General features: G+C 50.8%; 1 protein-coding gene, 3 long non-coding RNA genes and 1 pseudogene across 5 annotated transcripts; all 5 read right to left on the bottom strand.

The window, feature by feature from the left end:
- Window positions 1–210: 210 nt before the first annotated feature.
- LOC140684977 (uncharacterized) lies at window positions 211–1,244 on the bottom strand. Its single transcript, XR_012058035.1, has 2 exons — window positions 1,161–1,244; window positions 211–401 (listed from the first exon to the last, which is right to left on the bottom strand). It is a non-coding gene; the product is annotated as an uncharacterized lncRNA (long non-coding RNA).
- Window positions 1,245–2,762: 1,518 nt separating this feature from the next.
- LOC140684994 (uncharacterized) lies at window positions 2,763–3,797 on the bottom strand. The gene is made up of 3 exons (XR_012058066.1): window positions 3,600–3,797; window positions 2,976–3,488; window positions 2,763–2,881 (listed from the first exon to the last, which is right to left on the bottom strand). It is a non-coding gene; the product is annotated as an uncharacterized lncRNA (long non-coding RNA).
- A 1,179-nt stretch (window positions 3,798–4,976) lies between these two features.
- On the bottom strand, window positions 4,977–6,893 carry LOC140684969 (PHD finger protein 7-like; annotated as a pseudogene).
- A 7,675-nt stretch (window positions 6,894–14,568) lies between these two features.
- Window positions 14,569–16,552, bottom strand: LOC140684950 (uncharacterized). 2 transcript variants are annotated; one of them, XR_012058000.1, is made up of 4 exons: window positions 16,224–16,543; window positions 15,414–15,870; window positions 14,790–15,302; window positions 14,569–14,691 (listed from the first exon to the last, which is right to left on the bottom strand). It is a non-coding gene; the product is annotated as an uncharacterized lncRNA (long non-coding RNA). The 2 variants fall into 2 exon arrangements; XR_012057999.1 differs by having other exon boundaries at window positions 15,414–16,552.
- A 471-nt stretch (window positions 16,553–17,023) lies between these two features.
- Window positions 17,024–19,770, bottom strand: LOC140684968 (PHD finger protein 7-like). The gene is given in 10 exon segments (XM_072934980.1): window positions 17,024–17,036; window positions 17,155–17,307; window positions 17,442–17,555; window positions 17,770–17,907; window positions 17,909–17,950; window positions 17,952–18,125; window positions 18,202–18,326; window positions 18,609–18,710; window positions 18,796–18,887; window positions 19,220–19,770. Coding segments are annotated over 10 exon segments (996 nt in total). The 5' UTR covers window positions 19,263–19,770.
- Window positions 19,771–23,365: the final 3,595 nt, after the last annotated feature.

Raw genomic sequence — 23,365 nt, 5'->3', positions numbered from 1 at the left:
CGCCAGGGATGAGCTGGAGCTCAATGGCCCCAGCCTGGCCGGACAGTCAGGACTGGAGCCTTCCCGTGGCTCCCCAGCACCCAAGGCCATCACCCCCAGCTTGGAAACACTGCCGAACAGGGTTTGCCAATACTTTTTCCTCTTAGATCTTTGAAAGGGTTTTGGAAGTAACATTGTTTGGCGACTTCTTCAAGGAACAAACATGGCACGTTTTATTCACTAAAGACTTTATTGGTTTCCTTACATTTCTATTTGGTGTCCCTATGCTTCCTTCAGCATTCCGGGAAAAATGAAAATCTAACAAATTCTTCAGAGAAGTTTCTGAATCCACTATTAGGAGAAGTCTCTAAATTCACTCCTTCTCTTAAATACATCCTTTACATACAGTTAAGTAGCTGCTCCTGTAACATACAAAGATGTAGTGGTTTACCTGATTGGACAAAACAACACAACATGATGTTATACACACTGGTAGACTAAAACACTTCCTTTACTGGGGAGCTGCAAAGTTGCAGGCTCTTCTCGAGGTCCTGAATTAATTCTGCATGCCCATTTGTAGGATTTGTAATTTTCTCTTCTTCCCCCCCAACCCCCCTCCCCCCTTCCCGCGCATTCCCCCTTTGTCCTGCGTCCCTTCTCACTCGCCCTCCCCCCGCGGTCCCTTGTCTCGACCCTGCGTTCCCTTATCACTCCCTCTCACCATGCGGTCCGGTCCCTGTCCCCCGCCCCTCCGCCTTTCCCCTCACCACGCGGTCCGTCCCTGTCCCCCCCCCCACCTTTCCCATCACGGTCTCCGGGGTTTCCATGCCCCTGTCCCCTGCCTCCCGTCCCACTGGCCACGGCTGAGGTTCCCGACCCCGCCCCGGCACGGGGTATAACTGACCCCTGCTCGGTGCCCCGGTGTCTCGGGAACACGCTTCTGCAATAAACACGTGTTTGCACCCGAGCCCCACGTCGCCATTTCGACTGTTCCCGTGCTAAAACTGAGCCTCGCAGAGCCGAAGGGGGAAAAGCAGCCGCCGCCTCTCCCCTCCTCCCGCCGTGGCTGCAGGCGCCTGCCCAGAGCTGGTCTCGCACGGCAACACCCATTCATACCTGCATTCCCTCCCCGTGCTCAGCTTTCACCTACAGTTCCCAGGGAACAGATGTGACATACTCACCTCAAGCAATAATCTACGTCAGTCTTCCCAACCCTTTTTCTTCACTGAACTCTACTGATCTACAAAAAAACTTTGGGCCCTCTGCACACAAAAAAAGAACCAATTAATAGGCTTAAACACTGCTGATTGTGCCGCTGCTTCTAACAATCATGGACAACACAGCAATAAAGTCAGGAGTCAATTCTTCACATCCTTCCTGTTCTCTTGCCCCCCACCAGACGTTGTCTCCCAACAGAAATGTTCCCTACTGCGGCCTGGTGTCCGCAGGACAATGAAAGGCAGCAGCGGTTTTCCTCAGCATGCTGCAGTCTAAATTGCAGTGAAATAGCCGCTGTTTCTTTAGAAGCTCAGCACCAGGATCACACATCTTCCCCCAGAACTGAGGCCTGCTAAGGACTGAGCTCTCCATTTTAACACCCCCTGCAAATCAGACCGTCTGGAAGAGTGCAGGGCAGTAACTGTATGAACACAGCAATACATTTCTGCAGCGTTATCGAGTCAGTCTTGAGAAATGCACACCATTTAAGCCTGTCTTAAGACTCTATTCTACAAAACATATAACAAGCAATTGTTTTGCTGGCCTCTGCAATTTTTGGGGACTCTGTGTGTTTCCTTTGGTTGTTGTTTTCTTTGTTTCTAAATACAAAATTCCCTGGATTCAGAAGAGAAAACCCCAGATTCATTAGGACAAAGAACCACAGGGACCTATGTGGCTGACAAGAACACAGAATTCCTAATGGTAACTCCAGAAAGACAGGAAAAAGTTAAACATTATATAAATACCTGAAAGGATCCAAAATGTCTAGGTAACCTGTGATGGGGCTAATGTTTTGGTAAGGTGTAAAAGTCCAGATTCCTAGTAGGCAATTACCTGAAAGAGAAGAAAGCCAGAAATCTGCTTGGCCTTTATTTTACCAGGACTTTCTCACGGGATTCTACCACAATTTTGAGCACAAGTAAGGATGCCAAGAATTGACTAGAAAACATTCCTAAGCAGGCAGCATTTTTCCCTCCTCACAGAATTCCAGGAAGAATTTAAAAAAATACAAAAGGGGGTGAAGAAATTCTGACATACCTCTTAGGCATTCATCATCTTCAAAGAAGACAACTCTAGCACCTTCTGTGCGCAGTAAAGAAACAAACCTAGACAAGTGCAAAGGGATTTTAGCATCCAAAATTGTACTATCAAATCCCATGAATGCAAGTTAAAACTGTAGTGCTTCAGAGAAATGGTATACATTGAAAAGCTTTATTCCCTAGTAGCCAAATAGAGCCTTCTAGAAAAAAAATAAACCTCTTCTTAAAAGAAAACTGACTGTGTATTTGGCTTCTGACCAAACTCAGTTTGGAGTTGGTCAAACCAAAATGAGCCAGTTAATTTCTTGTGCTCAACGTCTCTCTTTTCATATTCAGCTTCATGTCACATGGGCTGCTGGGAGTTTTGACTCTGGGCAGCACAAATGGTTTTCCAAGACGACTTTCATTGCTCAGAGGTGTGCAATCTCAGTTTTCCCTTCCCTGAGCGCTGCTATTAATATTCCCACAGCATCCAACTACTACAGCCAGGTAGACGGCAATTAGAAACGGAACTTACATTTCTTGGTCCATTTCAGGTTCTCACGTCTCAGGCTCATCATCACGCTCAGAACTGCTGTCTTGGAAACGTGAATCCTCTTGCCATGTGACTTTTACCGGCTTTATTGTTCCGCGTCCGCAAGACTCTGCAATAACAGCACCGAAAAAGAAACAAAGCCACATCTAGATTATTCTCTCCACTTGTCAGGAAGAATTCCTCCTTTCAAGACAAATACTTACAGTGGAGAAGACAGATGTAGGAAGGACAGAATCTGCTTCTGCCAGATTTTCTGAGCTACATCTCTGCTCCAGGATTTTCCTCTCTGTTCTCGGGATCTCTGCTGTATTCTAATGAATGTATCGTTGCATTCAGAAGACACTGAGTACCTTCTGAATTCAGCACAACTGTGGGGGGCTCGTTGCTTTGTGGTTTTGCATAGGTTTTTTTTAATATTTTGGATAACTTCACACGGTTTCTTTTCTCTCCTACAGCACTGTGACTCAATTTAATGTTGTTTCGTCTTCTTTCTATAAGGCCTCATTTTATCTACAGTTAGAACATCCCAACCATCACGTGTCATTCAGGTTCCTTCTTCTATAGGTCCAAGAATTGAATTCAGTAACAAGCAGAATGTCCATGGATCTCCTGGTCAACTCCAGGCTTTTGCTCCTCCCTCTAAATTAACACACATTTCCTTTAAAATCTTGTTGGGTTCTCTGAAACTTGATATGACTGGTGTGTCACCTTTCTCCCTGTTTGAGAGATTCAGGGCATGACAACAAGCCTTTTAACCACTTAGCAAAAACCCCAATGCCTTCTGAAAGCACACCTTTCAGAATTCCTGAGATGCAAGCATGACTTACCACTCATTAATCTACCACTGCCTTGGCAAGCAGGAATGAAGATCAAAATGCTTCAGCCTAATTACTGATTTCTGCTGCTGAAAATCCTCTGCGTCCTGACCTTCTTTACACCACAGTGCTCTACAGTGCCTGCCAGAAGCTCTTCCTTAGAAATGGCACTGTGAGAAGGGTTCTTCTGTTACCTTCTTTGATGCCCGACTCCTCTGTGTCTCCAAAGAAGAAAAACTTGAAAGCGCTCAACTCCTGAGCTGCCTTGTTCTTGGCCAAAAGTCCCAAATGGTCATCTGGGGCAGAGTCCTGTGCATCCTCTTTGTCCCAGGGTATTTCCAAAGTCTTTTCTGGTTTGTTCTTTGAAGCTCCAAACAAGTCTTTTAAATCATCAGCAATACAGTAATGGATTTCTTCAGACACTTGAGGCAGTGTCTCACTCTCTTCTTTCTTCTTCCTTTTGGCTTTACTGAAATGAGATTTTTCAATGATAGCAAAACAGCGCACGTCCTTTCCAAAGACAGCTTCCCTAAGAGCCACCTTGCTCTGAACGTCTCCCTAACCGTATCCAAGCCCATTAAGGAGAGGTTCACTTTCAAGAGTGAGCAGTGGGGAAACATCTCAGCTTGGCGTCAAAAGGCCAGAACTAAAGTCCTTTTTCATTAGCCACATCATTTAAGTGACTTTTCACTTAATAAATGGTAAGACAGAAGTCAAGGGATTTAGCACAAGACTACTTTCCTGCCAGTAGAAATGTCAAGAGCTAATACAGTTTTCTCACAGACCTACAAATCTCAAGGTCCCTGTATGGACCGTTCTCACCTTCACTTCCGGCAGCGAACAGATGGACTAGAAAGAAAAGACGAGGCTACGTGCTGCTGTTGGAGGTCCCAGTGGAGGCTCGACGCCGCTGGCGGGAGCGGTTGCCTCTGCGGGACCTCCCTGATGGTGTCCCCGTGCGCCTGGGCCTCTCAGCACTTGCTGCTCTCCTCCTGCTCCTGTCCTGGCGACTCCTGGACCAGAGAGGTTGATTCGAGGCCCGGTGCTGCGGGCGGCAGCAGCTGCGTCTGGGGGACGTCCCTGACGGTGTCTCCCTTTGCCTGGGCCTCTCAGTCCTTGTTGCTGTCCTGTGGCTGCTGTCACGGCGAATCCTGGACCGGACAGGTGGACTGAGGGCCCGACCTTGATGGCGGGAGCGGCTGCGTCTGGGGGATTCCCATGAAGGTGTCTGCCTTTGCCTGGGCCTCTCAGTCCTTGGTCTTGTTCTGCTACTTCTATCACGGTGACTGCTTGGCCGGACAGGTGGACTCTGGGCCTGACCTTGATGGCGGGAGCGGCTGCGTCTGGGGGATGTCCCTGATGGTGTCTCCCTTTGCCTGGGCCCCTCAGTCATTGTTGCTGTCCTGTGGCTTCTGCCACGGCGACTCCTGGACCGGACAGGTGGACTTAGGGCCCGGTGTTGCTGGCGGGAGCGGCTGCGTCTGGGGGATGCCTGTGAAGGTGTCTCCCTTCGCCTGGGCCTCTCAGTCCTTGTCCTGCTGCGCCTGTCACAGCGACTCCTCGATCGGCCTGGTCCATTGGAGGCCCGACCTTCCTGGCAGGAGCGGGTGCGCCTGCGGCCGGGCCCAGCATGTCTGGAATGGCCCCTGTCCTCAGGCTCAGGGATGCTGCTGTACAATGACCTTGGTGTGCTGGGGCTGCTGGTGTCCAGCGAGGGAGATGGCAGAGACTGCTGCCGTGCTGTGCTGCTGGTCTCTGCAGATGAAGCCTGGGGAGCCAGCCCCGATGGCACCGGGCCGCGGGAGCTGGGGCTGATGGCCTCAGATTCTGCTGAGCTGTGAGCAGGCTCCAGTCCTGACTGACTGGTCAGGCTGGGGCCACTGAGCTCTGGCTCATCTCTGGAGGCTGTAAGGACAAGCAGGAATGTCAAAGACCACCCAGGCCCAAGGCAAGCCTGGCCAGAGCAGAACCCCAGCCCTTCAGGAGCAGACGGGCTCTGCCAGGCCCAGCCTGGGCACTGCCCCCAGCCCAGGGACACCGGGTGCTTTGCCTCATACCCGTTCCAAGACCAGCACAGCTGTCACACTCCCAGCTCTGTACGCTGTTTCTCAGGCCGGAGCAGCGCCTGTGGGTGCCCTCAGCAGCGCAGGAGGAGCACAGGAGCAGTTCCCAGGGCCTGGGGAAGCAACTAGGTTTATGGCACTGAGGACAAAGTGATTGTCCAGCCAAGCTCTTCTAGTTCTTTCCTCTTTGAGCCCTTGAAGTGACACGGGTACCCTGCAGAGCCTCAGCTGCAGCTCCCCAACTTACCCCTCTTCCTCTGCCTCCTCCCTGCCTCCCGGGTAAAGGCAATCCCTGGCATTGCACCTGCTGTGCCTCTCTCCTAGATCCGCGAAGGCATCGTTGTCCTCCCATGTTGGCAGTCTGATGGAGAACGGAAAAGCTGATTAGTTACTGCTGCCCTCCCCTCACGGAGGTACAGGTATTCCCTGCTCTTCCTCCCGTACTTTTCCAAGGCGTGCGTGAAGCTGAAGCCCAGACTCACGGGACAGGGCAGGGCCAGGACTGATGGGGAAGGGCCTGACACAGCACAGACCTTGCACCTCCTGTCTTGTGAGGCAGGCAGAAGGACACCAACCTGAAGGGGATTCGGATCCCCAGGGCGAACATTTCGACAAGGAATGCCTCCTCGTCTCTGCAATGGGGGCACCGGAAATATAAAAGACCAGCGCGCATGGCCTGTCCCTGCAGGGCAAACAGAAGCAGGGTGAGCAAGGCCCTGGTGCTGCTGAGCACCTGCTGTGCCCTGGGGCTGAGGGGAGGGCTCCTACCTGGATGCAGTCCCTGTGGAACCAGGCCCTTTTGCACACTGGGCACACCAAGGTTCTGAAAGTCTTTCTATCCTCCACAGGCTCCAAGCAGATGAGGCAATTGGTGTCCGGCTCTGGAGTCGCCTCCACGTCCTGCTTTGGACAGTGCTCAGGGCAGTAGGAGCTGGAGGAAAATGGATGGGCAAAGTGAGAAATGTTGGATCTTCTGCCAGGGGTGACTAGGAGTGGGGAGGTTGTACCTGTAATATGGAATATACTGTGTGACGCAGCCGCCCTCCTTGGCACAGGGCAGGTGGAACCATCTGTCACAGTCCTCCATGCAGCACATGATGGTTGCCCCGCTCTGGCCACAGACGCAGCAGCGCTGGAAAGAGCCAAGCAACCCCATCAGCAGCAGCCTCGGGGCCTCCCCAGGCAGCCCCAGAGCTCCGGGCAGGGCGCAGGATGTGGCCACTGCTGGGTCTCAGCCCACAGAGCTGTCTGGTGTAAGGAGGGGGGCTCCTGTGCCAGAGCCTCTGTGCAGCTGCTGGGAGCCAGACTTTGTCCCACAGCGGCCTGAAGGGCAGGCCTTCCATTCCAAGTGTCTGGGCTAAGCTCTGGCAAACCTCACCTGGCACAAATCTCCTTGCTTGCATTAGGCTCTCACCTTTTGTGCCGCCCGCCGCACTGCAACTAGGATATCTCGAGGAAGATATCCAAAGAGTCCAACATGTTCGTCCTCTTGAGCATAAAGTAGAGTGGCAAAGAACTGCAGCAGAGGGGAGGAGCAGATGAGGAGAGAGAGGCAGGAACTGCCCATTGCAATGGTGGAGGGAGCGCCCGGAGCCACTCACCAGGCAGTACACGTGGGCACAGAGCCCGTGCTTCTCCAGTTTGTCACTGCAGACGTCCGGGTCAGCCTCTGCACGGCGACACAGCATGCACACTGCAGGGCACAGAGCCAATGGCAGCGGGCATGAGCACCTCTGCGGGGCTCTTTGGCTGCAGCAGCATCGGCCCCAAGGGCTGCTCTGTCCCTGCCGGCCTGCCTGGCTGATGGGCAGGGCTGGAGGCCTTGGAGAGCAGGGGCCATTGCGGCACGGGTGTCCCAAGAGCTGCCCCCTGGCCCAGCTGGGCCCCACTTGGGGAGGAAGGAGGCTCCCAGCCGCAGCATGGCTGAGCAGCTCCTGCCTCCCCCTGCCTCTGCTCTGGGCCCCACACAACGCCTGCCACAGGAGCCCCTGGGCCCGGCTGTGGGAGGGCGGCTTTGCCCTCACCTGGCTCCCTGGCACCAGGGCCCTCCTGCCGCCTGTCACACATGGCAGCCGTCAGCGGTGAGTCCCTGTCCAGAAACGTCACAGTCTCCTCCAGGTGCTGTTCCTCTCTCTCTGTGGGAGAAAGAGGAGGGTGGGGAGTTTGCAGCACAGGCCCAGAGCCACGAGGGCACTACTCCCTGCTGAGCCCTGCGTGAGCCCTGCTCCTGTCGCCTTCTCCTCCCGTCGTCGCCTCGAGGAAAACCGCAGTCTTCTCTGTCTGTTCTTCGTCTGATTCTGGGCAGGGAGAGGCAGGGGAACCTGCAGCACAGGCCCAGAGCCCCGAGCTGTGGGGCTCCTCTGGTCCCTGGGCAGCAGCGTCCCTGCCCTGCCTTCTCCTCCCGTTGTCAGGTCGCACTGACACACGGCCTGAGCCCAGCCTTCCCTTTGGAGGCCTTGGTTGCGCGGGTCACAATGGCCACTCTGACATCAGCATCGTGCAGCCAAAACTGGGGCAGCCATGGCCTCAGGTTCCTAGCAACCACTTGAGGCAACCCCCTTGGGAACCCAGGTTCTGAGATGGGTGCGAAGGTTGGGCCAGCAGGGAACCCGGGCAGGGACTCCTGCAGCAAGTGCAGGGCCAAATGCCAGGTCCCGAGGCAGCCATCGGGCACTGCTCTGCTGCTGCTCCGGGTGCTGCTCCTGCCCGTTGCACACAGACACAGAGCCACCTGCTCTGTCTCAACCCGGTTCAGCACTGGACAGCAGGACACAGTAAAAGGTTCTCTTGGGTACATGATCGAATCATTCAAAGTCCTGTATAAAAGCAACTCACATTCAAAGGACACACACAAAAAGCCCCAAACCCTGCTACAAACCTGGAATTGACACAAAAAGCATGTTCCTATTCAGAAACACAGATTAACACTTTGGCCAATACTTTTTCCTATTAGATCTTTGGAAGGATTTCAAAAGTTTTGTTGTTTGGCAACTTCTTCAAGGAACAAACAGGGAATGCTTCTGATATCTAAAACAAGATTTATTGGTTTGCTTTCACTTTCTTTTTGAAATCCTTACGCTTCACCAGGCAGTCCAGAAAATTGTGAAAATCCAACATAATATTAGGGGAAGTTTCTGAATTCACGGTTTGTCTCAAAGACTTTTTTACATGCATACAAGGAACTGCTCCTGTAACATACAGAGGTTCAGTGGTTTCCCTGAGTGGACATCACAAAATGACGTTATACACGCCTCTATACTAAAGAACTTCTGTTGCCTGGTAATTACAAACCTTCAAACTCTTCTAGAGGCTTTCCTCTGTGCAACTTCTCTAGGTCCCTCTCTGCTCAACTCTCAAGCATGCCCAGGTCTCACTGAAGGGCAGCACATCCGTGTGGTTTATCAGCCCCTGCTCCCGTTTCCGTCCCATCAGCAAATCTGCTGAGGGAGCGCTCCGTCACTTCTGCCAGGTCACTGGGGAATAGGGCAAACAAGGCTGACCCCAGCACGGCCCCCTGAGCTCACAGCTCTCTGTGTTTGGAGCTCCACTGCCCACTTCTCTACGCCACTGTCCCTGAGCTGCTCCATGACCGTGATATGGGAGGCCGGGACAAAGCCTTGCTGAAGTCCGGGCTGACAACAGCTGTCAGAACTCAAAATGTCCCTCAGACATTTTTAGACGTTCCAAGTCCAAGTCAGAAGCATTTAAGACCCTAGCAGGCAACTAAAAACAGCTGTCATTTTAGATTTAAACCATAGAATAATTTAACGACCTTACAAAAAGAACAAAAAGTCGCAAAAGCTTAAATATTATAGTAAAATTAGTCACAAAGTAAAAAGAAAAAATTTTAAGTGCTATACAAGAAGATTTTAAGTCTTATACGGGGGGGGGTTAGTTTTATACATAAAAATCAAAAGTTTTAAGATAAAGAGATTTAGGCCTATCCTGTCCTCCCCCTTTCTTCTTCCTTACCTCCATATTCTTAGTAATGTTAACACTCACAAATTAATTTAGGGTAAAAAAGCACCATTTAATATAAGTAATAAGCATTAAAGAAAAACTATAAACATTTAACACAAAATGTACCACATAAAAAATTACAGCAACCCTGGGCGGGTGGAGAGAAGAAAAAAACAAAAGTCAAAAAAGATATCAAAATATGTATGTGCCTTTACCTAAGCTACTAAGCAAACCACAACTACCCAAGAAGACAATCTTTTAAATAACTTACAATAAACTACCTTAAAACCAAATAACAAAAAACTTCTAAGCCTTTCTTTAAAAGCACAAATTAAAAGAAAATTTTTTCCACCACACAAAGCCACTCCAACCTAAAATAAGCTCCAGGAAACAGCCACTGCTCTCCCCTCACAAACCCAGCCAGTCAGTGCAGCAGAGGTGGCTGTGAGATTGGTCAACCACGGTTTTCTGTCGCTGTAGAGATGGACACAAGACATACACATACACCTGTGCAGTGACAGCAATGGCTTCTTTTTTATTACAAGTTGTTCTCAAGTTTTCATACCCCTAAGAAAGTGTGATATTATGTCATTAGTTACATCAAAAAAGCTCAAGATATTCAATGGACAAAGCAATAGCTTATTGTATTTTATTGGTACAAAGCATTGAATGTCAACAATTCATTGCAAATGTGTTTACCACAAAATATGAAGGCATGCACGCTGCTCACTAAGGCAACTACAAGTAACCCCAATGTGTTTATCAGTTTCCATGTTAACAGCCTTGCTTTCTTCCTTGCCATGGATAAACTTGTATTTTATTAATTTCTTCTTCTGCTAACTCAGTCGTTTGACCTGCAGAACAGCTGTAAGCCCACCCACAGTTTTCCCTTCCTGTTATTCCACAGGCTTAGAGATGACATCCAAGAGGAGCTATTCTGTCACCTTTCTGGGGATGGAGTGAGGCTGAAAGGCCTGCAGTTTCCTGGCTCCTTCTTGGTGCCCTTTGGGAAGACTGGAGAGGCTTTCCTCCACTGCTCACGCCTCTCTCTGGGGGTATCACCTTCCCTGACCTGCCGGCAGAGCACCCTGAGCCAGAGGCAGGGGCAGAGATTTCCCTTGGCCCCAAAAGGGAAGGCTGGGCTCAGGCCGTGTGTCAGTGCGACCTGACAACGGGAGGAGAAGGCAGGGCAGGGACGCTGCTGCCCAGGGACCAGAGGAGCCCCACAGCTCGGGGCTCTGGGCCTGTGCTGCAGGTTCCCCTGCCTCTCCCTGCCCAGAATCAGCGGAGGAGAAGCCAGAGCAGACTGCGGTGTTCCTCGAGGCGACGACGGGAGGAGAAGGAGGACAGGAGCAGGGCTCACGCAGGGCTCAGCAGGGAGTAGTGCCCTCGTGGCTCTGGGCCTGTGCTGCAAACTCCCCACCCTCCTCTTTCTTCTACAGAGAGGACCAGCACCTGGAGGAGACTTTTCTGGACAGGGACACACCGCTGACGGCTGCCATGTGTGACGGGCGGCAGGAGGGCCCTGGTGCCAGGGAGCCAGGTGAGGGCAAAGCCGCCCTCCCACAGCCGGGCCCAGGGGCTCCTGTGGCAGGCGTTGTGTGGAGCCCAGAGCAGAGGCAGGGGGAGGCAGGAGCTGCTCAGCCATGCTGCGGCTGGGAGCCTCCTTCCTGCCCAAGTGGGGCCCAGCTGGGCCAGGGGGCAGCTCTTGGGACACCCGTGCCCGCAATGGCCCCTGCTCTCCAAGGCCTCCAGCCCTGCCCATCAGCCAGGCAGGCCGGCAGGGACAGAGCAGCCCTTGGGGCCGATGCTGCTGCAGCCAAAGAGCCCCGCAGAGGTGCTCATGCCCGCTGCCATTGGCTCTGTGCCCTGCAGCCTGCATGCTGTGTCGCCGTGCAGAGGCTGACCCCTGTGCTTCCCAAAGCCCTGCCAACAGCTCCTGTGCTGCTGCTGATGCGCTGCCCAGGGCACCCACGGGCACTGCTGGAGCCTCACACCCACCACAGCCAGCTGGGGTGTGACAGCTCTGCCGCTATGGGCACGGCTCTGGGCAAAGCACCCGCGTGTCCCTGGGCTGGGGGCAGTGCCCAGGTCGGGCTTTGCAGAGCCCATCTGCTCCTGGAGAGCCGGGGGTTCTGCTCTCGTCCGGCCTGGCCCAGGTCTTGGGGGCCTTTGCCATTTCTGCTTGCTCTTAGAGCCGCCAGGGATGAGCTGGAGCTCAATGGCCCCAGCCTGGCCGGACAGTCAGGACTGGAGCCTTCCCGTGGCTCCCCAGCACCCAAGGCCATCACCCCCAGCTTGGAAACACTGCCGAACAGGGTTTGGCAATACTTTTTCCTCTTAGATCTTTGAAAGGGTTTTGGAAGTAACATTGTTTGGCAACTTCTTCAAGGAACAAACATGGCACGTTTTATTCACTAAAGACTTTATTGGTTTCCTTGCATTTCTATTTGGTGTCCCTATGCTTCCTTCAGCATTCCGGGAAAAAATGAAAATCTAACAAATTCTTCAGAGAAGTTTCTGAATCCACTATTAGGAGAAGTCTCTAAATTCACTCCTTCTCTTAAATACATCCTTTACATACAGTTAAGTAGCTGCACCTGTAACATACAAAGATGCAGTGGTTTACCTGATTGGACAAAACAACACAACACGATGTTATACACACTGGTAGACTAAAACACTTCTTTTCCTGGGGAGCTGCAAAGTTGCAGGCTCTTCTCGAGGTCCTGAATTAATTCTGCATGCCCATTTGTAGGATTTGTAATTTTCTCTTCTTCCCCCCCAACCCCCCTCCCCCCTTCCCGCGCATTCCCCCTTTGTCCTGCGTCCCCTTCTCACTCGCCCTCCCCCCGCGGTCCCTTGTCTCGCCCCTGCGTTCCCTTATCCCTCCCTCTCACCATGCGGTCCGGTCCCTGTCCCCCGCCCCTCCGCCTTTCCCCTCACCACGCGGTCCGTCCCTGCCCCCCCCACCTTTCCCATCACGGTCTCTGGGGTTTCCATGCCCCTGTCCCCTGCCTCCCGTCCCACTGGCCACGGCTGAGGTTCCCGACCCCGTCCCGGCACGGGGTATAACTGACCCCTGCTCGGTGCCCCGGTGTCTCGGGAACACGCTTCTGCAATAAACACGTGTTTGCACCTGAGCCCCGTGTCGCCATTTCGACTGTTCCCGTGCTAAAACTGAGCCTCGCAGAGCCGAAGGGGGAAAAGCAGCCGCCACCTCTCCCCTCCTCCCGCCGTGGCTGCAGGCGCCTGCCCAGAGCTGGTCTCGCACGGCAACACCCATTCATACCTGCATTCCCTCCCCGTGCTCAGCTTTCACCTACAGTTCCCAGGGAACAGATGTGACATACTCACCTCAAGCAATAATCTACGACAGTCTTCCCAATCCTTTTTCTTCACTGAACTCTACTGATCTACAAAAAAACTTCGGGCCCTCTGCAAAAAAAAAAAGAACCAATTAATAGGCTTAAACACTGCTGATGGTGCCGCTGCTTCTAACAATCATGGACAACACGGCAATAAAGTCAGGAGTCAATTCTTCACATCCTTCCTGTTCTCTTGCCCCCCACCAGACGTTGTCTCCCAACAGAAATGTTCCCTACTGCGGCCTGGTGTCCGCAGAACAATAAAAGGCAGCAGCAGTTTTCCTCAGCATGCTGCAGTCTAAATTGCAGTGAAATAGCCGCTGTTTCTTTAGAAGCTCAGCACCAGGATCACACCTCTTCCCCCAGAACTGAGGCATGCTAAGGACTGAGCTCTCCATTTTAACACACCCTGCAAATCAGACCGTCTGGAAGAGTGCGGGGCACTAACTGTATGAACACAGCAATACATTTCTGCAGCGTTATCGAGTCAGTCTTGAGAAATGCACACCATTTAAGCCTGTCTTAAGACTCTATTCTACAAAACATATAACAAGCAATTGTTTTGCTGGCCTCTGCAATTTTTGGGGACTCTGTGTGTTTCCTTTGGTTGTTGTTTTCTTTGTTTCTAAATACAAAATCCCCTGGATTCAGAAGAGAAAACCCCAGATTCATTAGGACAAAGAACCACAGGGACCTATGTGGCTGACAAGAACACAGAATTCCTAATGGTAACTCCAGAAAGACAGGAAAAAGTTAAACATTATATAAATACCTGAAAGGATCCAAAATGTCTAGGTAACCTGTCATGGGGCTAATGTTTTGGTAAGGTGTAAAAGTCCAGATTCCTAGTAGGCAATTACCTGAAAGAGAAGAAAGCCAGAAATCTGCTTGGCCTTTATTTTACCAGGACTTTCTCACGGGATTCTACCACAATTTTGAGCACAAGTAAGGATGCCAAGAATTGACTAGAAAACATTCCTAAGCAGGCAGCATTTTTCCCTCCTCACAGAATTCCAGGAAGAATTTAAAAAAATACAAAAGGGGGTGAAGAAATTCTGACATACCTCTTAGGCATTCATCATCATCTTCAAAGAAGACAACTCTAGCACCTTCTGTGCGCGGTAAAGAAACAAACCTAGACAAGTACAAAGGGATTTTAGCATCCAAAATTGTACTATCAAATCCCATGAATGCAAGTTAAAACTGTAGTGCTTCAGAGAAATGGTATACATTGAAAAGCTTTATTCCCTAGTAGCCAAATAGAGCCTTCTAGAAAAAAAATAAACCTCTTCTTAAAAGAAAACTGACAGTGTATTTGGCTTCTGACCAAACTCAGTTTGGAGTTGGTCAAACCAAAATGAGCCAGTTAATTTCTTGTGCTCAACGTCTCTCTTTTCATATTCAGCTTCATGTCACATGGGCTGCTGCGAGTTTTGACTCTGGGCAGCACAAATGGTTTTCCAAGACGACTTTCATTGCTCAGAGGTGTGCAATCTCAGTTTCCCCTTCCCTGAGCGCTGCTATTAATATTCCCACAGCATCCAACTACTACAGCCAGGTAGACAGCAAATAGAAATGGAACTTACATTTCTTGGTCCGTTTCAGGTTCTCACGTCTCAGGCTCATCATCACGCTCAGAACTGCTGTCTTGGAAACGTGAATCCTCTTGCCATGTGACTTTTACTGGCTTTATTGTTCCGCGTCCGCAAGACTCTGCAATAACAGCACCGAAAAAGAAACAAAGCCACATCTAGATTATTCTCTCCACTTGTCAGGAAGAATTCCTCCTTTCAAGACAAATACTTACTTACAGTGGAGAAGACAGATGTAGGAAGGACAGAATCTGCTTCTGCCAGATTTTCTGAGCTACATCTCTGCTCCAGGATTTTCCTCTCTGTTCTCGGGATCTCTGCTGTATTCTAATGAATGTATCGTTGCATTCAGAAGACACTGAGTACCTTTTGAATTCAGCACAAGTGTGGGGGGCTCGTTGCTTTGTGGTTTTGCATAGGTTTTTTTAAATATTTTGGATAACTTCACACGGTTTCTTTTCTCTCCTACAGCACTGTGACTCGATTTAATGTTGTTTCGTCTTCTTTCTATAAGGCCTCATTTTATCTACAGTTAGAACATCCCAACCATCACGTGTCATTCAGGTTCCTTCTTCTATAGGTCCAAGAATTGAATTCAGTAACAAGCAGAATGTCCATGGATCTCCTGGTCAACTCCAGGCTTTTGCTCCTCCCTCTAAATTAACACACATTTCCTTTAAAATCTTGTTGGGTTCTCTGAAACTTGATATGACTGGTGTGTCACCTTTCTCCCTGTTTGAGAGATTCAGGGCATGACAACAAGCTTTTTAACCACTTAGCAAAAACCCCAATGCCTTCTGAAAGCACGCCTTTCAGAATTCCTGAGATGCAAGCATGACTTACCACTCATTAATCTACCACTGCCTTGGCAAGCAGGAATGAAGATCAAAATGCTTCAGCCTAATTACTGATTTCTGCTGCTGAAAATCCTCTGCGTCCTGACCTTCTTTACACCACAGTGCTCTACAGTGCCTGCCAGAAGCTCTTCCTTAGAAATGGCACTGTGAGAAGGGTTCTTCTGTTACCTTCTTTGATGCCCGACTCCTCTGTGTCTCCAAAGAAGGAAAACTTGAAAGCGCTCGACTCCTGAGCTGCCTTGTTCTTGGGCAAAAGTCCCAAATGGTCATCTGGGGCAGAGTCCTGTGCATCCTCTTTGTCCCAGGGTATTTCCACAGTCTTTTCTGGTTTGTTCTTTGAAGCTCCAAACAAGTCTTTTAAATCATCAGCAATACAGTAATGGATTTCTTCAGACACTTGAGGCAGTGTCTCACTCTCTTCTTTCTTCTTCCTTTTGGCTTTACTGAAATGAGATTTTTCAATGATAGCAAAACAGCGCACGTCCTTTCCAAAGACAGCTTCCCTAAGAGCCACCTTGCTCTGAACGTCTCCCTAACCGTATCCAAGCCCATTAAGGAGAGGTTCACTTTCAAGAGTGAGCAGTGGGGAAACATCTCAGCTTGGCGTCAAAAGGCCAGAACTAAAGTCCTTTTTCATTAGCCACATCATTTAAGTGACTTTTCACTTAATAAATGGTAAGACAGAAGTCAAGGGATTTAGCACAAGACTACTTTCCTGCCAGTAGAAATGTCAAGAGCTAATACAGTTTTCTCACAGACCTACAAATCTCAAGGTCCCTGTATGGACCGTTCTCACCTTCACTTCCGGCAGCGAACAGATGGACTAGAAAGAAAAGACGAGGCTACGTGCTGCTGTTGGAGGTCCCAGTTGAGGCTCGACGCCGCTGGCGGGAGCGGTTGCCTCTGCGGGACCTCCCTGATGGTGTCCCCGTGCGCCTGGGCCTCTCAGCACTTGCTGCTCTCCTCCTGCTCCTGTCCTGGCGACTCCTGGACCAGAGAGGTTGATTCGAGGCCCGGTGCTGCGGACGGCAGCGGCTGCGTCTGGGGGACGTCCCTGACGGTGTCTCCCTTTGCCTGGGCCCCTCTGTCCTTGTTGCTGTCCTGTGGCTTCTGTCACGGCGACTCCTGGACCGGACAGGTGGACTTAGGGCCCGGTGTTGCTGGCGGGAGCGGCTGCGTCTGGGGGATGCCTGTGAAGGTGTCTCCCTTCGCCTGGGCCTCTCAGTCCTTGGTCTTGTCCTGCAGCGCCTGTCACAGCGACTCCTCGATTGGACTGGTCCATTGGAGGCCCGACCTTCCTGGCGGGAGCGGGTGCGCCTGCGGCCGGGCCCAGCATGTCTGGAATGGCCCCTGTCCTCAGGCTCAGGGATGCTGCTGTACAATGACCTTGGTGTGCTGGGGCTGCTGGTGTCCAGCGAGGGAGATGGCAGAGACTGCTGCCGTGCTGTGCTGCTGGTCTCTGCGGATGAAGCCTGGGGACCCAGCCCCGATGGCACCGGGCCGCGGGAGCTGGGGCTGATGGCCTCAGATTCTGCTGAGCTGTGAGCAGGCTCCAGTCCTGACTGACTGGTCAGGCTGGGGCCACTGAGCTCTGGCTCATCTCTGGAGGCTGTAAGGACAAGCAGGAATGTCAAAGACCACCCAGGCCCAAGGCAAGCCTGGCCAGAGCAGAACCCCAGCCCTTCAGGAGCAGACGGGCTCTGCCAGGCCCAGCCTGGGCACTGCACCCAGCCCAGGGACATCGGGTGCTTTGCCTCATACCCGTTTCAACACCAGCACAGCTGTCACACTCCCAGCTCTGTACGCTGTTTCTCAGGCCGGAGCAGCGCCTGTGGGTGCCCTCAGCAGCACAGGAGGAGCACAGGAGCAGTTCCCAGGGCCTGGGGAAGCAACTAGGTTTATGGCACTGAGGACAAAGTGATTGTCCAGCCAAGCTCTTCTAGTTCTTTCCTCTTTGAGCCCTTGAAGTGACACGGGTACCCTGCAGAGCCTCAGGTGCAGCTCCCCAACTTACCCCTCTTCCTCTGCCTCCTCCCTGCCTCCCGGGTAAAGGCAATCCCTGGCATTGCACCTGCTGTGCCTCTCTCCTAGATCCGCGAAGGCATCGTTGTCCTCCCATGTTGGCAGTCTGATGGAGAACGGAAAAGCTGATTAGTTACTGCTGCCCTCCCCTCACGGAGGTACAGGTGTTCCCTGCTCTTCCTCCCGTACTTTTCCAAGGCGTGCGTGAAGCTGAAGCCCAGACTCACGGGACAGGGCAGGGCCAGGACTGGTGGGGAAGGGCCTGACACAGCACAGACCTTGCACCTCCTGTCTTGTGAGGCAGGCAGAAGGACACCAACCTGAAGGGGATTCGGATCCCCAGGGCGAACATTTCGACAAGGAATGCCTCCTCGACTCTGCAATAGGGGCACCGGAAATATAAAAGACCCTCACGCATGGCCTGTCCCTGCAGGGCAAACAGAAGCAGGGTGAGCAAGGCCCTGGTGATGCTGAGCACCTGCTGTGCCCTGGGGCTGAGGGGAGGGCTCCTACCTGGATGCAGTCCCTGTGGAACCAGGCCCCTTTGCACACTGGGCACACCAAGGTTCTGAAAGTCTTTCTATCCTCCACAGGCTCCAAGCAGATGAGGCAATTGGTGTCCGGCTCTGGAGTTGCCTCCACATTCTGCTCTGGACGGTGCTCAGGGCAGTAGGAGCTGGAGGAAAATGCATGGGCAAAGTGAGAAATGTTGGATCTTCTGCCAGGGGTGACCAGGAGTGGGGAGGTTGTACCTGTAATATGGAATATACTGTGTGACGCAGCCGCCCTCCTTGGCACAGGGCAGGTGGAACCATCTGTCACAGTCCTCCATGCAGCACATGATGGTTGCCCCGCTCTGGCCACAGACGCAGCAGCGCTGGAAAGAGCCAAGCAACCCCATCAGCAGCAGCCTCGGGGCCTCCCCAGGCAGCCCCAGGGCTCCGGGCAGGGCGCAGGATGTGGCCACTGCTGGGTCTCAGCCCACAGAGTTGTCTGGTGTAAGGAGGGGGGCTCCTGCGCCAGAGCCTCTGTGCAGCTGCTGGGAGCCAGATTTTCTCCCACAGCGGCCTGAAGGGCAGGCCTTCCATTCCAAGTGTCTGGGCTAAGCTCTGGCAAACCTCACCTGGCACAAATCTCCTTGCTTGCATTAGGCTCTCACCTTTTGTGCCGCCCGCCGCACTGCAACTAGGATATCTCGAGGAAGATATCCAAAGAGTCCAACATGTTCGTCCTCTTGAGCATAAAGTAGAGTGGCAAAGAACTGCAGCAGAGGAGAGGAGCAGATGAGGAGAGAGAGGCAGGAACTGCCCATTGCAATGGTGGAGGGAGCGCCCGGAGCCACTCACCAGGCAGTACACGTGGGCACAGAGCCCGTGCTTCTCCAGTTTGTCACCGCAGACGTCCGGGTCAGCCTCTGCACGGCGACACAGCATGCACACTGCAGGGCACAGAGCCAATGGCAGCGGGCATGAGCACCTCTGCGGGGCTCTTTGGCTGCAGCAGCATCGGCCCCAAGGGCTGCTCTGTCCCTGCCTGCCTGCCTGGCTGATGGGCAGGGCTGGAGGCCTTGGAGAGCAGGGGCCATTGCGGGCACGGGTGTCCCAAGAGCTGCCCCCTGGCCCAGCTGGGCCCCACTTGGGGAGGAAGGAGGCTCCCAGCCGCAGCATGGCTGAGCAGCTCCTGCCTCCCCCTGCCTCTGCTCTGGGCCCCACACAACGCCTGCCACAGGAGCCCCTGGGCCCGGCTGTGGGAGGGCGGCTTTGCCCTCACCTGGCTCCCTGGCACCAGGGCCCTCCTGCCGCCTGTCACACATGGCAGCCGTCAGCGGTGTGTCCCTGTCCAGAAAAGTCTCCTCCAGGTGCTGGTCCTCTCTCTCTGTAGGAGAAAGAGGAGGGTGGGGAGTTTGCAGCACAGGCCCAGAGCCACGAGGGCACTACTCCCTGCTGAGCCCTGCGTGAGCCCTGCTCCTGTCGCCTTCTCCTCCCGTCGTCGCCTCGAGGAAAACCGCAGTCTTCTCTGTCTGTTCTTCGTCTGATTGTGGGCAGGGAGAGGCAGGGGAACCTGCAGCACAGGCCCAGAGCCCCGAGCTGTGGGGCTCCTCTGGTCCCTGGGCAGCAGCGTCCCTGCCCTGCCTTCTCCTCCCGTTGTCAGGTCGCACTGACACACGGCCTGAGCCCAGCCTTCCCTTTGGAGGCCTTGGTTGCGCGGGTCACAATGGCCACTCTGACATCAGCATCGTGCAGCCAAAATTCGGGCAGCCATGGCCTCAGGTTCCTAGCAACCACTTGAGGCAACCCCCTTGGGAACCCAGGTTCTGAGATGGGTGCGAAGGTTGGGCCAGCAGGGAACCCGGGCAGGGACTCCTGCAGCAAGTGCAGGGCCCAATGCCAGGCCACGAGGCAGCCATCGAGGCTGGTACCGTGGGCAGGAAGGTGCTGTTCAGGCACTGCCACTCCAGGGCTCCAGCCCCGGCCAAGGGAAATCTCTGCTCCTGCCCCTTGCTGGGAGCAGTTGCCCAGAGAGCTTGTGCGTTGAGTCCGGAATGGAACTGAGGCCACACATGGACTCTAGGTCTCTTCAGAAGGCTAATTGGAGTTTATTAGAAACCCATTATTTTATACACCGTTGTATTACAGGTGGACCTGATTAGTCATTTAATCAGCAACCCCTCACACCATTGGCTAATTCACAAGACACCCTTTGCTAAACATCTGATGAGTAAACAACCGTTCAAAACACCAGCTGCAAGGTTGTTTTAATTCTTTCTCTCAGCCATCTCAAAACTCCCCAGAACAGCACCTGGGAAAGTTTCTCTGGCTTCTCTTTCTCTGACTAAAGTGTCACGTCCACATGGAGTCTCTTGCACTGGAGAAATTCAAAACTTGCTTCAGGTGAACTGACATTTTCCTCAAGACCTCTCTGGAGAAAACTAGGATGAAAGTGAAGGCACTGCTGTGTTACAGGGGCATTGCCATGCCCAAATCCTCAGTGAAGGAAGAAAATTACCAATGGTGACACCGCTGTATAAACACAAAGCGCATTTCAATGGCCAGCTGAAGTGCCCGGAGGAGACAGACATTAACCACACTCACACTCATCCTCAGGACAGTTTTGTCTCCACATTTGACAGTTCTTCCTTTGAATGTTGTTTGGTTTGTTGCAACTCAGAAGCTTAAAATAACAGTGCCCAGTGTAGTTATTAGACCCCAAAACAGCCCTCTAACAATTGCCTAATTTATTTCTCACTGTCATGTCCCAAGACTTTTATCTGAGGTCAGAACAAAAGAATTCCAGCCTCCTGCCCATGATAGAGAGGGGGAGGTTTTGAAAGGATTTAAGGACAACCATTATCTGTTGGGAGGTTATTGATGAAGAACAGGAAGTTCAGGGGAGATGGAAAGAAGTCAAATTGCTTTCCAAGAATAGGAAGAAAATATTTTTAAAGCCAGTATACTTTGCCACTTTATCTTTGCTTCTGTCCCAAGACAAAAGATTTTGCAGTGTGACTTTATCACAATTGGGTTTGTATCTAGAAAATTAAATGTCATTGTTCTCTAAAATGATAAAGCTGCAAAATCTAAAATTTAAAAAAAAAAAAAAAAAAAACAAACACCAAACCAAACCAAACTTAAGTATTTGTCAATTTAACTGCAAGATAGATCAAGTGCTACCTGCCAGCACCAGTTGGCAGGTTCTGCCAAGGTGCAAAGGCTTCCACACCAGCACGGCCTGCTTGAAAGAGTCCTGTGTAGATTCATCACAGTGGAGAAGATCAGCAGGACCTGAGCAAATACAGAGACTTGTACAGTTTCAGAAATCAGATACAGGAAACAATTCCTTCAGAGCTCTCTGCTACAGTTTCAATTCATTATCTACCAGAAGAAAAAAGTAAAACAGACCTTTAAAACAGACTATCAAAGAAAAAGTGGAGTTTTCAAGAATGAATCATTTTCTCTACTCTAAGGGACTGGGCTTAAGCAGATCCCACCCTTGAAAGGTGCCTGGGAGTGCAAATACAGAAGGAGCAATCCCACCCTGAATTTGTCAGGAAGAGGAGATGCTCTTTCCACTCTCTGTGGTCATACAGTTTGTCTTTTCCAGATTGGGAGGTTGGAAATTTGTTGTTAAATTACATTTCTAACAAATTTAGGAGTTTTAGATATTGCTTCAATACAAACTGTTTTTACTGGATCTCCTTTACTATATAAAACTATTATTTTTAAAATTAAGTTTAAAGCACTACTGCAATACAAAATAAATGTTTTGTAAAAAGTACTTTATTCCCCAGAACTCAAATAAGGTTTTATAAACAGACATACATTTGTTACCACACAGAATCCTAGAAGCCTTTTGTTTCAGTTACTGTCTATCTTTTTTCTTTGTGTAAAATGCTGACACTTTTGGTAGGTGCCAACAGATTAAGTAATCCAACAGGCAGTTCTTTTCACTACCCACCATTACCTTCACACCATGAAGGCTGGTTTTTGTCAAAATAAATGAAGCTATTCCATATGACAACACATTTTCCCCCACTAACTCCAACAGCTGTAACCTGAAAACAGGAAAAAAAAAAAGTTAACTGCCAATTAACCCCAAGACTTTTTATTCTTTTAGAATTTCAAACAGTGACTGCACCACTTGTTTTTATGCTTTTCTCTCCCTCATCTTCTTGTCAGTACAAAACACATGCCATGCATACTTAGAATATGGTATGTTCCCAGTTAAATCAAAGAACATGGCAGCATCCAAGCATCCACAATTACCTCCACTGAGACATAAATGGATCATCATTTACCAGTCACTCTGCCTATGCCAAGTAGGTATTGCCAATCACATGGATGATAAGAGGAGTGTAAGCAGAAGGTGTATAGGAGATAAAAATCTATGTGGCTCTAAGGCAGAAAACATGCTTTTAACCTAAAAAAAAAAAAAAGTCAAACCTCACAGCTGCCTTTGAGAAACTACAGCATGTCAAATTCAGCTTTGCTTTCGCTTAGATCATCTCTCTTGGAAAGGCTGTAGATGTTGGGGATTTTTTTCTTCAAACTGAAGCTTTTTCTGGGAAAAAAAAAATGAGACTGTACATGTACATCTTTGACTAGAATTTCCTAGAGGAAACAACTCCATGTGAGAAGCTTGTGAAGAAGATGTTGAAATCAATGGCTTCCCTACTTCCTATGCCCTTTCCCCCCACCGTGACTGCACTACATTTACCTGCATTAACAGCACGGATGAGAGCCAAGATAAGAGACAGAATTTAAAAAGCTGTGATGTTTTCTATGCCATTACTTAAAGTGCCACATGCAAACCCAAGCTAACAGTCTTTACTAGACACAGAACTAAAATAGGATCTTGCACACTGGATGTCAGGTAGGAGTGAACATATTTGTCAAAATTACTGTAGAACAGGTACTGCATCAGGAGTGGCAAAAATTAAAAATGCCTTCCTGGGGAGATTCCAGCAGGGAGAAGGTTGCAGACACTTGAATTAAGTTTTCAGGTACTGTGCAGTTTGTTGGCATCTGACCCAAGGGCACAGCTCCCACACACATATACGTTGGAACATCTAAGCATGGGTATGAGTTGCTAAAGAACTCAGTGTTCAGCACCTTGCAGTGGGGAGTGTCCTTAGGGTGCGCTCAGAAATAAACCAAAATTAGGCCTCTTATGGCTTTGGGGCTTAGTGTTTTTTGGGGTTTGTTTCGTTCTTTCGGGGATGGATTTTTAAAGATGTGTAGAGAAATTCTAGTGGCGAGCACTTTACATTATTAGACCACGCTAGTTGTCTTACCGCTGAGCACAATGAAATATTAATTATTTTTATCTAGAATTATTGTGATTCAAGACATGACAACACAAGTATTTTAGCCTTCCAAAAATTATGTGTTTTATTCTATTGATACAAATATTCTATTC

This window comes from Taeniopygia guttata, chromosome 12 (assembly GCF_048771995.1).
Source record: "Taeniopygia guttata chromosome 12, bTaeGut7.mat, whole genome shotgun sequence".
In the NCBI taxonomy this organism is placed as follows: domain Eukaryota; kingdom Metazoa; phylum Chordata; class Aves; order Passeriformes; family Estrildidae; genus Taeniopygia; species Taeniopygia guttata.
This window is presented reverse-complemented; position numbering and strand designations above follow the sequence as displayed.